Source organism: Aethina tumida, chromosome 2 (genome assembly GCF_024364675.1).
Source record: "Aethina tumida isolate Nest 87 chromosome 2, icAetTumi1.1, whole genome shotgun sequence".
Taxonomy (NCBI): Eukaryota; Metazoa; Arthropoda; class Insecta; order Coleoptera; family Nitidulidae; genus Aethina; species Aethina tumida.
In genome coordinates this window covers 17,915,945-17,930,663 of record NC_065436.1, presented here as the reverse complement: position 1 = coordinate 17,930,663, position 14,719 = coordinate 17,915,945, and the positions used below count along the sequence as shown (strand labels likewise).

At 27.6% G+C, this 14,719-nt stretch overlaps 1 protein-coding gene across 2 annotated transcripts; it reads right to left on the bottom strand.

The window, feature by feature from the left end:
* Positions 1-28: 28 nt before the first annotated feature.
* Positions 29-8,850, bottom strand: LOC109601660 (insulin-like growth factor-binding protein complex acid labile subunit). Of its 2 annotated transcripts, none has more exons than XM_020017923.2 (7): positions 8,171-8,850; positions 2,489-2,660; positions 2,030-2,425; positions 1,722-1,949; positions 1,441-1,671; positions 1,158-1,374; positions 29-1,091 (listed from the first exon to the last, which is right to left on the bottom strand). In XM_020017923.2, exons 1-7 carry the CDS (start codon positions 8,488-8,490, stop codon positions 442-444), a joined length of 2,214 nt encoding a protein of 737 aa, XP_019873482.2. In that variant the 5' UTR covers positions 8,491-8,850; the 3' UTR covers positions 29-441. The 2 variants fall into 2 exon arrangements, with proteins under 2 accessions (XP_019873482.2, XP_019873483.2); XM_020017924.2 differs by having other exon boundaries at positions 1,441-1,662; positions 8,171-8,846.
* Between the last annotated feature and the right edge of the window lie 5,869 nt (positions 8,851-14,719).

Below are 14,719 nucleotides of genomic sequence, written 5' to 3'. Positions count from 1 at the left end.
AACACAAACATAATATTGAAACAAGATATTTTAGTTATATTTTATTTTTAATCTAGAAATATAAATACAATCATATATGTACTATTTCCTAAAATGTCTTATTAAGATCAGTAACATTAATTTTTAAGATAAAGTTTACAATTTTTCCTAATTCAACTGTTTAGTAATAATTCTAAATCTAATAATTTTATGGCACTTAGTCAAAATATTTGTCATATAAAAACATTATCACAAACTAAGTAATTATAGACTGAGCCTGATTAAATAATATAAACTATGCTTACTGCCCTAAAATCCTAAAGTTAACTAACAAAAATACTTCTCCATATTTAACAATGTATTATACATTAATTAAATGTATTTAATGACTAGTAATAATTTACCAACTGCAACTACATCAAGAATATCTCTCAAATTTTAAATAAACTAAAATGGTGTGTCTCACGGTTTTCGAGTATCTTCCGGAAAGTGTTTGGGCGGTAGCGTTGTTAACTCCACCATAAGTGATTCATTTAGCTGCTGTTCAACTACAGGTAATGTCGATTCGATTTCAGATTCGGATTGCTTTTTCTGACTCGCTGAAATAAGTTCAATTGCGGGGGGTGGTTGTTCAATCGGAATATTAATATTTCGAATTTCATCAGTGGGAATTATCATTTCAGAAAGGTTAATTTTGGTGGTGGGTGCCTCGTTTACAGTAGCTGGAAACTCAATGTTAGTATTTTGGTGAGCTAATGGCACCTCAGGTATGTAGTTATTGGTTGTTTGTTGGGCGTTTTCAACCGTATATTGTTCGTTTCTTCTTAATTCCACTTGAACATCCGTTGCGTAAGGCAAGTTGTTAGACTTCTGTAGGATGGGTCCGTTCAGTAATGGTAATGGTTTAGCGTCAAAAGCTGAAGCTGGAAATGAAGGGACTCGAGTAGTTTCGCTCTCAACTGTTGTGTAATCCATGAGAGAATTTGGTTGGATTGTAGTTGGTTGTTCGTTCCATGTCGTGCACGATTTGGATTCTCCAACAATTTGAGTATGATTTATTTCCATAAGCGACTTAATTTCGGGAAGTGCAGCATCGCATATAATTGGATTATCTGAAAATAAATATCGAATATGGAATCAATAATACTTAACCATTGTAAAATTAGTTCAATGCGTACCATGTAAGTTCATTATTAGTGTGTCCCAAGTGCCTTCGGGAACGTTGTTATTTTCGAATTGGCATCGAGTTTTAGCCACCAAATCACGACCAAGAGAGATAATCTGATTATGTTCAAAGTCAGCTTTACATAAAACAGGTAATCCATGGAAGTCTCTCTCCAACACCGTCAAGTTATTGTGAGTGGCTATTAGTTGAGATAATTTCGGCAGGAAAGTCTGGAATCACAGAAAAGATATATTTAATTGACTACCAAAGAGTAGACATAATTATTTGGTTATTACCTTACTCATTTCTTCTAAAGTCGTTAACTGATTGTGCGACAAATCTAACACTGTTAGACAATCCAAGCCGATAAGATCATCCGGAGAAATCATCTTTAATCGGTTATAACTTAATCCCAATTTTCTCAATAATGGTAGTCCAGATAGAGCTCCATTTAAACTTTCCAAAACGTTATGGTCCAGTTTTAATTCTAACAGTTTAATATTCCATTCAACCAAATTCTGAAACGACTGAGAATTATTCAAACTTCTGAAAATCTAAACAAAATAATTTTACTTACTGCTGCAGGTCCAATGAGTTTGGAAATCTTGTTGTGAGATAAGTCAATGGTGTCAAGTTCTAAACCCACAATATCTTGGAACGAGAATTCAGTCAGTAGGTTATAAGTAATGTTAAGATACTTCAGTTTTTTCAAATTTGTCAAGGAATTATTAAGAGTTGTCAACTGGTTGTTACTCAATATAATACTTTCCAACATTTCTGTTTCAGCAAAATCGTCCTCAGTAATCTGTAACATAATAAATATGTATTTTAATGTAAATTTTAATATGATTAAAAGTTGGTGGTATGTGGAGTTAAGATCCTTACCGTGTTAATACGATTATCGGCCAAAAACACTCGAACCAACTTCCTTGATTTTGATAATGCACCATCTAATGATGTGAGACGATTGCTGGCAAAGAACAGCGATTCCAAATTAGGAAACGTTTTCAATTGCTGAGGTAATTTTTCCAAGTTATTATTAGATGCAAGAAGGAACCTAAAGTTGGGCGCAACTCTTGGTAGTTCATTTTCTAAACTGTCCAGCTTATTAGCGTTAACAAATAACCAACACAAATCGGTTAAATCTGATAATGTGCCGTTTAAGTGTCTCAATTGGTTTCTGCCGAGATGCAATTTCGAAATAGTTGCCGGAATGGAATCCTTGTCTATTCTGGAAATTTGATTTCCTCCCAACAATAATGCCGTCAAGTGATGTAGATCCTGAAACATAATACAACGTTTATTAGTCAGGAATTTATTTAGAAATTCGTGATGGTTAAGTACCTTGAAATTTGAGGACTGAATTGAGTGAATATGCGTCCTATCTAATGTTAGTGTCCCTATATTTGGCATTTTCTTCAATATCTTTTCAGGTACATCATTTAAAATACTGTCGCTCAGACTAAAAAGTTTAACGGAAGATAAGCCGTCGAATGACTCTTCATTCATTGGTAGCCTGAAAAAGAGAAAGCAAATAATTATTATATACAATATAAACAAATATTTAGTGAAATATTCCTCAATAAAATGGGGTGTGTTTAAATGATTTACTCAAGTATATGCCTAATAATTTTCCATAATCAATGGAATGAGTAATCCGTCGATCAATAAATTAATAACCAGCTGAACTAGAATTCAACCGTAGGATTTATTTTATTAAGTGAGATCAACGAATCCAACGGCGCCTTATTCCGTGGCGCCAATGCTCAATAGGTGACCGTTTTTTAATTGGTATACAACCAACGTTAGTAGCTGATTAAGGTTGTGTCCGGAACAATTAGCAGTCCAGACTTCCGCCTTCGGTTTATCGAGATGATGAACGTTCAACATTCCAATGCAATTCTGATATCGACCTATCAATTGCAATTAAAAATGTTCTACTTAGTGTATATTGTTATTAACGAATAATAAAAATAATATAAAACTAGTAAAAGAAGAATCTGGAATTAAATAAACTAATACCACGAAGGCGATATAAAAAATAGATATTGTGACCTCCATTTTGTAAGAGTCCAAATATGATTTTATGGAGTAAACATACTTTGTAATCTCCTCCCTCGGTGTTGATTGGTTAAACACGTTTGGCTTATCACCAAGACATTGATAATTTTACATTTGTTAACTTTGAAACCATTTATTTAATCGATGATCTTTTAACTCCCTAAAATTTATGTTTTCCGTTGAATGCAATTTTTTTTTTCATATGCATATTAATGCAACAACTATAAATAATAAAATAGTGATAACTTTCATGTAACAATTCACGTGATTTTAATATTTACAAACCAATTATGCAGTGACGAAAGTCTGTTTAAACATTCAACAAATACGGAAATAATAATGTGATAGAGATGGGGAAGTAAATGAACTAATTAAGTTTCGGTGTACTATATGAACTTATTAATTATAAACATTCGAGTCTTCACATCTTTAATCAAAATCATTCTGTTCGCAAGTCGTTACAATTAAACTTTTATAGACTAAAACTGAAGAGATTTAATTAACATAAGAATAATGAATATCTGTGAAAAGTTGAGGAGAGTACTGGTTGTGTAACGTCGTCCAATTGTTCATGACTGTTCCGATTTAATCTCCCATACAAATCAATTAAGTGACAGCGTGGTACGTACAAGTAGTAATTTATGTGTTTACGATGGTACGAGATAGTCGGCGATAAATAAAGCTCGCGTGCGTGCCTAGACAGAAAGCTCCAGTGCATGCCGCCTGGTGTCACATCGGATCACGGCCTGCAGAAAATTCCGCGACCGATGCTTGGTGCCGGTCCAATGAAGCGGTCGGTGCGTCGGTGATTTCAACGATGGGTATCAATTACCCGGATACGACGATTAACCTAATTTAATATTTTGATTGTTTTCTTAAATCATAAACCATTGATTTGGACAACTCCTCCGTGGGTTCTTGGCACCACAACTACCTAGGTACCATAATTATTTTCAAAATAAGGATTAATAATGTATGATTTGTTTGTAATAACACTCAATAATTTTATTTACAATGATCCAAACTTCACAAGCTTTGATGAGTCAATTTAAATCTCTATTCTTGAGCTGAGATACAAGTGGTTATTTTGAATAATAATAATGATAAAACCCATAATTTTATTTATAAATACCTTTCAAATTAAATTAATCTTATATTCAGTTAATTATTATTATAATTTTTTATTATAAAATTATTGCTGCTTCTCAGAATTTTATTTGCCACATTCCTAAATCTGTTTGGTGATTTATTTAAAGTATATTATGTTACACTCATGTGACGGATGTTTTAATGCATCGACTAAATTTTTAAACGTTCCCAAGAAATGCGAGATATAAAAATTGCTGAGCATAAAGATGTTATAAGCCCAGAAGGACGAAATAATATTTGTGTAAATAATTTTAAAAACATATTATTTGGCAAAAATAATAATTATCAAAAGCATGCAATTTATTTTGAAAAAAGGAAATAGGTCAATATTATTAAAAATAAAACAAATATAAATGTGATAAGATACGAAATAGCACTTGGTTACTAGATTACTTTACTAATTCAATATTAATAATAAATGTACGTTGATTGATGAAGATCTTAAATATATGTGTGACATGAGATAATAAAAATAAAATTTAGATTGCATTTGAAAGAAACTAAAAGTAAAATACTTAAAATGTGATGGAATAGAATTTATTCTTCAGATTTTAAGTATTAAAAGTAAATTAATTAAGTATTCATTAGCTTATGGAAAACAAAAAAGGTATTGATTTGAAATTTTTATAGCAATTATAACTTTTAAACTACTTTTGTAATATATTTTAAATAAAATTTATTTCCGTTATCGAAATGACAACATCTTTAATATTTTCATTGGAACGCCCTGTATATTTTTGAATTTTTAATTCCAAAATTTATTTACAAAAATATATATACACAGTGGTATTTGGATTATTAATTTTTTCATATATTATTGAGAAAATGTCTACAGCCATCAATTTTGATGCTGGAAAGCTCATTTTTGGCATATACGTTAACCAATGACAACCCTATAATAAGCCATCATTAGTATTCCTCAATTTTATACAGAGTGTTCGTTATTTATGTTTGATTTTGTACATCTGAAAAAATATAAATATAATAAATTTTCCAATACATTTTTTTCGAAAAAAACATATTTTGGATTTTGCTTTTAATTTTTTTTTTTCACTACCCGCCACTGGAGTATAACTAAAAAAGTGTGCAAAAATACGACACTGAGAATCAAGTGTCAAATCAATTTGAAGTCGAGAAGGATGCAGAAATATGATATCTTCAAATATTTGTTAACAAATAAATAATAAATCATTTATAACTGTAATTTTTCGGCTTATACTCCAGTGACGTGTAGTGAAAAATAAAAAAAAATAAATCCAAAATATGGATTTTTCGAAAAAAATTATTTGAGAAAGTTAGTGCTTTTAACGAGTTTAAACCGTGGTTAATTCATTTCACTAACACCCTGTATATTTTAACATAATTAAATTGAATATTAAAAAATCTTTCATTCATTCTCCATAATCTTCACCCTGTATATATTTTTCAAATTATATTTAATTTCGAAAAACAAAAAAAAATTAAATCCATAATATAAATTTTCGAAAAACATTTATTTGAGAAAGTTATTGTTTTTAACGAGTTTAAAACGTTAAATTTTCGGTAGTCATTTCACTAACACCCTGTATGTTTTAACATAATTAAATTGAATATTAAAAAATCTTTCATTCATTCTCCATAATCTTCACCCTGTATATATTTTTCAAATTATATTTAATTTCGAAAAACAAAAAAAAATTAAATCCATAATATAAATTTTCGAAAAACATTTATTTGAGAAAGTTATTGTTTTTAACGAGTTTAAAACGTTAAATTTTCGGTAGTCATTTCACTAACACCCTGTATGTTTTAACATAATTAAATTGAATATTAAAAAATTATTTATTCAATTTCCAAAATCTTCTAACGAATCACCCTGTATATATTTTTCAAATTATATTTAATTTTGAATAGTTTAGTTAGGGGAATATATAATTGTTTTTATTTCAACTTTGTTGATTTTTATACATAAATTTACACTAAAAATATATTTGGGTTTCATCTACAGTATTTATTAATTATATGTAAGTGATTATATTTACTTTAGATAATTGTAATTGTTTATACATTGTACATATGTCATTAACAATAAAATTAACAAAAAATATTACAATAAATATATCTATGTAACAATAAACTTAATATTTGTACTATGTGTATGGTAACATTATTGTGAAATAGTTTTTTTTAAAATACTAAATTTAAGATCAATAATAAATAACAATGATTCGAATCGAATTAACTGAATGGTAAACAATTCAAAAAATCATAAATTGTGGTACATAATCCAAAATTGAAATGTTGTTACCCCATTATATGAATTAAGTGGACGCACGAACAGTTTGTTGTTTTCTCGAACAAAAGGAAGTAAGACATAACGGCGTAATTATCGTTTTAAAGTAATTTATATAGTAATTTCTTAATTTACCAAACATTTACGAACGACATTGCCAGAATTTTATGTAAACACGCTTTTTAAAAATACGACAACTGAAATATTATGCATTATTTCTTGTTCCATATTATTAATGTGTGTGTGTCAAGGCACTAAGGTCACAATATTAAACACCCTGTACAAATAGTGCGTATAATTGTAAAATATTAATTAATTACGGAGCTAAATGATAAATCGATAGGCTGACAAATGACTGTCAGAATGAGGATAACCCACGACCTTCCCGTATTTCAATTATAACATTACAACTCGTCGTCTATTTGATTTATAAGAGATAGCAAAATGTATTCTTGGAATTAATTTCAGTAAACAGTGGAGTAAAATTGCACAGACATGGGGGAAATCACTTTTTAATCATTTAAAGAATATTTATTGACATTATATTACTGTTAAGGCGATATGAACCGTCGAAGAAAATAGCGCCAGAATGAATGATTATCGCATTTGTAGACAGTCAAATTCCAATGTATGTTTCAGTAAAATAAATATGTATTTAAACCGTATTATCTGTATTTTAAATATAAACTAAATTACTTCAGGAACACATCAAAATTTATTGTCCGACACATTCTTTTTGTGTGATAATAAATTTGTAAATAATTCAACCAACAATTTGCTCCATCATATTGCATAATTAATTAATTTCAATCAAATATTTTACGTTGATTTATGATTTAAAATTAGAGCACCGATTCAAAGGTTGACACTTCATATTAAAATATCTGGTTAATTAATTTAATTATGAGATATTAATTTTTAGTTTATTCAGTCACTTGGATTTATTAGTCAAGTTAAAAATAAATGACGATAAATATATTTATAAATTCTTTGTAAAGTTGCATATTCAGCAATAATTGTTTAGATCAAATTGATGACTTCTTAGTTTTATGTTTGGTTAGTAATAAAAACAAATAATATTTAAATAAATGAAATATGTCATTAATTTTGATTCAATTATTTATTAGGAATTTTGAATTTTCATAATTTTAATTAATTAATTAATTAATTTAATTTTATGAATGTGTTTTATAAATACATAATTCATAGAGTAGTTTATAATAAAATTTTGTTTTTTAACCTTGCAGTATGATCAATAAATATTTTTTACATTTTAATACTTATGTGAAATTTTGATTTTATTAAAAAAAAATAAATTGTTTTCATAATTAAATTTAATATTAAAATTAAACTAATAAAAGTACATAAATAATATCAATGAGTCGATAATATTTTGAAATTTTTTTTGAAAAAGTTGATAAAATAATAAAAATATAAATTTATATTAATAATATTATTATATGCAAAAAATAAAAATGAATGAATTGATAATTATTAATTAAGTTAATTATAAAATTAATTAAATCTGTGAGTTTTAAACATACCCGATAACATCGTGTTCCAGCCTAAGATGTTCGATGGTCATGTTTAACTCTTTAAAAGTCCTAAAATTCAAGTCGTTGAGATTCGAATGGGCCAGCTTCAGATACACTCGATTGTGGGGTGTGAAATGTCCACTCAGTTTATTAGCCACCTGATCGTAACTGGTGCTCTTCATGCACGTAATGCCGATAACATTCCGCGATTCCATTTTACAGGTGCAAGGCGAAACTTCCCTCCACATGGGGCAGTTGCTTACGGTCAGTCCGACGATGGTCAGAAGAAGCGCCGATTCAGCCATGGTGTAGGACCTCTTCGGTACCATCAAAATTCGAAAACACTGTGTCACTTGTTAGGTGTCGCGATCGTTTAACCACATTTGAAACACACAACTTGCTTTTATATTCGGTCAAATCGTCAAGTAGCGAAAAAGTAAAAAGGCAAAACCTAAAATGTATAAACCGGAAGTGTTAATGAGCGGCGAAGAAGGTATAAATCAACATGAAGTGCGCGCTGGTCTGTTGGTAACTGAGTATGTCGTGCCGCCTAAATTTTCTTAGCTGGAACGCGGCGTGTGGATGTGCGTACGACGGGCACTGAGGCTGTACGGTAAGACCGAGGCGCCACTGCCAGCCATATATCTCTATTGGTGTCCACGGGGTATGTTCTGGCCACAAATCACTCATCTATGTCCGTCACTCCATCACGCCCGTCAAACGGACAATTTTAATTACGATCCCTATCTCTGGACCACTGTTTCCAATGCACTTCTGATTGCATCGGAATAATCCGACGCTAATGACGTGACTAATGAACGCACGGTGCGTCCTCGTTCATTTTCACTCGATTCGGACGCTCTCATCCGGAAACGCGAACAGAACCTTTAATTTCGCCATTTGCTCTAATTAATAGGTATTATCGTGTTGTCGGGATCAATGCAAATATATAATTTCTGATGTGCAAATTAGGTACTAGGTAATTACCACATTCTATAACTCTTAAATTAAATATTTTACCTTGAATCTTGAGTTTCTCGTTGTTACTGACACAACTACTTTAAAAATTTATTTTGTATTTTATTTATGTTCAAAATTTGGCGGAGGCGCCCCACTTAGAACTCACCTTGCTATGCGGTGTTTGCGATTCTTTGTTCTATTATATAATACACATCAATTTATTTATATTTTTAAAAGTATTATTTTCTCTTCTAAATTTTTGGTCACTTAATCAAACTCGTGTATTACCAATTTCAATGAGTAATGAGTGTATAATGATTCTCAATTAATCTTATATGGGACTATGACAGTTTAAACGTCAGACTCCAGTTTTTAAACACATTAAGTGCTCTGCCAAGAAATTACCAAATATTATTTTGGTATGACAATAACATATAATCTTTTCAGGTTTGAACTTTCTTTCTGTCATATTATTGACTACTAAATATTAAAATTGGTGTTATAATTTAAAAAAAATCAAGTTTCTGGATTCAATTCGAGTAACACCAATATTCAATTAATTCACTTCGGTTTTGTATATACAATTAATGTAATCATGATATTAAATATTGGAATGCATATTTGATAATATTAAATTAATTATTAATATTAGGTTATGTTCAAATATGTAATTTATTTCATGATAAAATATAATTAAATGTACTGAATTACCTTTATTTTAAGAAATTATTGTTACAATTTATCATGTGTGAAATTTACGTTTTCTTGGAACATTAAATCAAATAATAAAATATAAGCTTGTTGAAGAAGGAACGAATTTAGCTAATTATTTACCATTAAATTACTCTACAGATTAGAATTAATTAATTAATTAATATATTTCTCAAATGTTTATAATTTTTTTTTATACTTCAAAACCATTATTTTTAATTTTGTTTTATTATATAAAATATAATTTGATTTATTCAATAAATATATAAATTTCTATATGAAAGAAATGTAAATTATAATATTATCTTGCTTTGTTATATCTAAACTGTACAATAAAAAAAATATATTTTATTGGTAAATTGTCTTCACTGTTTATTTCTAGTTATTACCTATTGTATGTGGTATGATTAAATATACTGAATTTCGTTTATTCTAAAAATATATTTTTACAATGTTGTTATGCCCCCACATAAAATTTACATTCGTTTGATATATTGAATCAAATAAAAATATTTGTAGGTACGACAAGCTTGATGAAGATGTAAATGTAAATATAAGTATTCTTCTTAATATAATAATAATTGTTGCTAAAATTGAATAAATGATTTTATTTTTTATGAGAAATCTTTAATTGTTCATTCAAAAATTTGATTGAACTATTTTTTATACATATTTTATTTGAATTATATTTCGAGAAACAATAAAGTTCTTAAAAGAAAGAAATCAATTTATCTAAAAATTTTTATTATTTTTCCTTAAATTATTCTTCATAATTACAACCTAAATTTATATAATTATTTTCTTTAAAAGATGGTATTATCAGTTATTTATTTTTTTCTTTGATGATTAAATTTAATTATATATGATTTTATTTCGTCCAAAAACTGAAAAACTAAATCAAATAATAAAATATTTATAGGTACAATAAACTTGATGAAGAAGAAACTTAAGTAAAAGTGTTCTTAATAACTTTGTAACTTTGGTATAATAATAATAATAACTGTTAAAATTGAACAAATGAGTTTGTTTTTTTATAGGAATTTCTTAGAAATTTTAATTAAACTGTACGAGAAACAAGAAAATTAAAAGAAATAAATCATTTTATCTAAAAATATGTTTTTTAAACTCTTCTTTATAATTATACACTAAATTTATACCTAATGTATTTAATATTTTAATTTAAAAGATAAAATTATCAGTTACTTTGTTTTTTCATTAATTAGAAAGTATAATTAAATATATTAAATTACATTTATTCTAAAAAATTATTTTAAAATTTATCATGTGTGAAATTTACATTTTCTTGGATTATTAAATCAAAGTATAAGTGTTTTTATTTTACTAACATTATATTTATTAGCTAATTATTTACAATTAAATTACTCTACAGATTAGAATTCATTAAGTATTAGAAGAAATATATTTCTCGAAAGTTTAAATTAAATTTATCAAAATGTTTAGTTTAAAAGATGATTTTATCAGTTATTTATTTTTTTCATTATGATTAAATTTAATTAAATATATTAGATTTTGTTTAGTGTTACAAATTAGTTTTAAATTTTTACATTTTGTCGTGTATATATATAAAATTCATATTGTCTTGAAAAACTAAATCAAAACTTGATGAAGAAAGAACCTAAGTAAAAGTGTTCTTACCTTAATAACTTTATAACTTTGGTATAATAAAAAATTGTTAATAGTTTCTAATTCGAAATTTTAACTAAACTCTTTTCCATACGTATTTTATTTAAACCATATTTACGGAAAAATGAAAGAAATAAATCTTTTTGTCTAAAAATATTTGTTTTTTTATTAAACTGTTCATAATTATAAACTAAAGTTATAGCTCACATACTTAATATTTTAATTTAAATGGTGAAATTATCAATTATTTCGTTACCCTTATTATAAGAAACTATTTTTGATGTTGATAAAGATTTTATTTTTTTTTTTTTGAAATTCTTAAATCCTCATTTTTCAATTATTTTTCGGATACATTTTATTTATATTTATGAGATACACATCATACTATCTAAATTTGTATCTAATGTATCTACTTATTTAATTTAAAAAATGATATTAGTTATTTTTTTCAAAAACCTTTAATCTTGTTATTAGTAGTGTTTGTTTTGGGAAAAGTTTATTTATTTATGTATATAATTTCATTATATTACATTATAAAAATAAACCTGATGAAGACATCGCGAATACAAAACATAAATATAAGCGCCATCACCGTGTTCATTCATACAGATTAATTGCCTGTTGGTACAGATGGAAGCTGTGGAGGCATTTATAAATTGTTGGCATAAAATATTTGGTATTTAGACAGATATACGTAAACACACATGTAAATCATTGATAATCACGAGGTATGTCGAGTATTTACTGTAGGCAAGTATTTTAATGTCTAATATATTAACACGACCATATATTGGGAGCTTGGAATAGTTTGTGTGTCAACTTAAAATAATTTCAAATACCATCGTATTTTCTAAAAAAAAATAAATAAATTTAAAATTTATGAAGGCATTTTTCAAATATTTTCCGGAAGAAAATAATGGTTAAATAAACTTCAATGAAGCACAAATTTTATTATTTTATAAATTTAAATTATTACGAATCAAGTCAGTCACAAATTGTTAATGTTATTTTGAAGTATTACAAATAATAACTATTTTAATATTATTTTTAATGTGTTAACAACAAGTTTGCCACTTCCTAATATATGTGTCTGTCTATTACCTCCATTAATCTTAAATTAAATAAAGCTTAACAACTATTCATAATTCATGAATTGTGATATTTCAGATCCAGCAATTTAATTTTGTTTACAACCAATCAATTAACGTCAGTAGAATTATTATTTTCTCAGTAAAAATTACAAAACCAATTCAATCTACATATATTTTATGGCTATTTTATTACTTTCCATATTACTAATCATCGTGTTATCAATCAATAAACATCAACACGTTACATGCCATCAGACTCGTAAAATCAATACTGGCACCAAAAAAACCCTAAAATAAAATTTATGATACATTTGGCTGTGGGTCAAAGGGTATCACTTTTGTGATGTTTTTTAATGGTTGTTGGGTGGTTAATCGAACCACAAGAAAACTGTGTTTTTGATATTTTCTAGGCTAGACATTTGTTTTCTGTATGTATTCGGCGCCACCCCGACTAAACTCATTATTAAATGTCAACTTTGAAGCTCATAATTTATTTAAAATGCATGTTTGTAAGTTGATAGGCATTAATTACAACGTTTCATCATTTAAACGATAAGACTGTGTTTTTCTAATTGAATTCTAATTTTTCCAGCTTCTTCCGTACCTATTAGAAATAAATTAATGATCTAATCACATGTGTTAGCAATTTTACGTTTTACATGGATGATCTACGGCTCAACAGTTAGAATCTTTTTAATAAAATCAATTTTTTAAATAAACGACCGTCATAAATGCATTGCCAGGTAGTTAAGTTTTACAATGTAGCAAATGTTTGTAAAGATGACCTGACCATTGCGACGCCGAGATTGGGATTCCTGAGATTTTTGGAATGTCCACATTCAGAGGCGCCACAAATTCATAAAATAATGTTACTACAGAAAATTTATATGTATATTTAATATAAATATATTATATTTTTTTAATTCAGTATTTTTTATTATTTAATATATAATAACACCAACTAAGTTTACTCTGAGATTGTGATATTTGTCACCACGAAATTAATGAGTGTGCATAATTCTTAAAATTATTCCATTAAATTTTTGCTCTAAATTTAGACACATCTTTATAAATTATTATTTAACTCTTCTAGAATTTAGATATACAGATAAACCATAAATATCATTTACTGCACATTTAAAAAATATATTCATAATTATATTTGGCCTATTCACCCTTTATTTAAATAATTTATTAACATTAAATTTACTATAAGGTGTAAGAAGCAATTGTTAAAATACCTCCTTTGTCATTAATTTTAATATAAAATGCAAATATTATTATAATTTCATTCCTTTTGTTCATTTTAGAACAAAATAATCCTTATCGATGCACCTTAGAGAACATTTCTTTCAGTTCCACCACAAATATTGTACAGCAAAGCACACCACTGAAAGATGTCATCGCCTGCCTACGTATTCGCGTGTGAAAAGAGAGTAATTCAGTAGGACAACTTCGATTGCGTGGGTCCAATGATATTTTTAACCACCGAACAGTATTTTTGTACATATCGTTTTATTGTATTTATGATGCTGTTTATTTGGAATCTGTGTTGTAGATCACAACTTGGTGGTGTCGTCATACTATTACATTCCTACTGCCTTTTCTGGCATTCACTTTAACTTTCATTTTTTTTATAAAGCCAAAGAATCCAGGTTTATGGCTGAAATTAATTTTGTCATTTCAATTTCTTAATATTCATTAAGTTTTTAATTAAGAAACCCAAATAGATGTGATTGAATGATCGATTAATTCCATAACCTGAGAGCGAATCTATTAATAAATGTAATTTAGACGAAAGAACCCATGACCAAACAGGCACTTTTTCAATTATTTCGGGAGGTTACAGATTGAGGAAAAATATGTTATTTATCAATCATATGATATGCGGAATTTAAATGTGATGTTTACGTAGCAAATACGTATATAAAATATTTCGTCTTCCATTAACAAGTTTTCAAGCACAAGAGCGGACAATTTATAAATACGGTTCTTAACGTCAAGATTAAAAGATACACGGTTCGAATACATTCTTATGACACAATCCACAGTCTGACGCCGGCGCCTGAATATTTCTACACTTTTATTTTTAAATTCATATCACCGAGTTTTACAGCTTTGATTAATAAACATGAATAAAAAATATCGATTT

What these genes read in the sequence shown, in the direction of transcription:
- LOC109601660 (XM_020017923.2), bottom strand. Translation starts at nt 8,490, where the DNA reads ATGGTACCGAAGAGGTCCTACACCATGGCTGAATCGGCGCTTCTTCTG. An exon ending in TTCAGTCCTCAAATTTCAAG is followed by an intron (nt 2,426 to 2,488) that starts GTACTTAACCAT and finishes ATTATGTTTCAG; the next exon opens with GATCTACATCACTTGACGGC. An exon ending in AACTCATTGGACCTGCAGCA is followed by an intron (nt 1,672 to 1,721) that starts GTAAGTAAAATT and finishes AATAATTCTCAG; the next exon opens with TCGTTTCAGAATTTGGTTGA.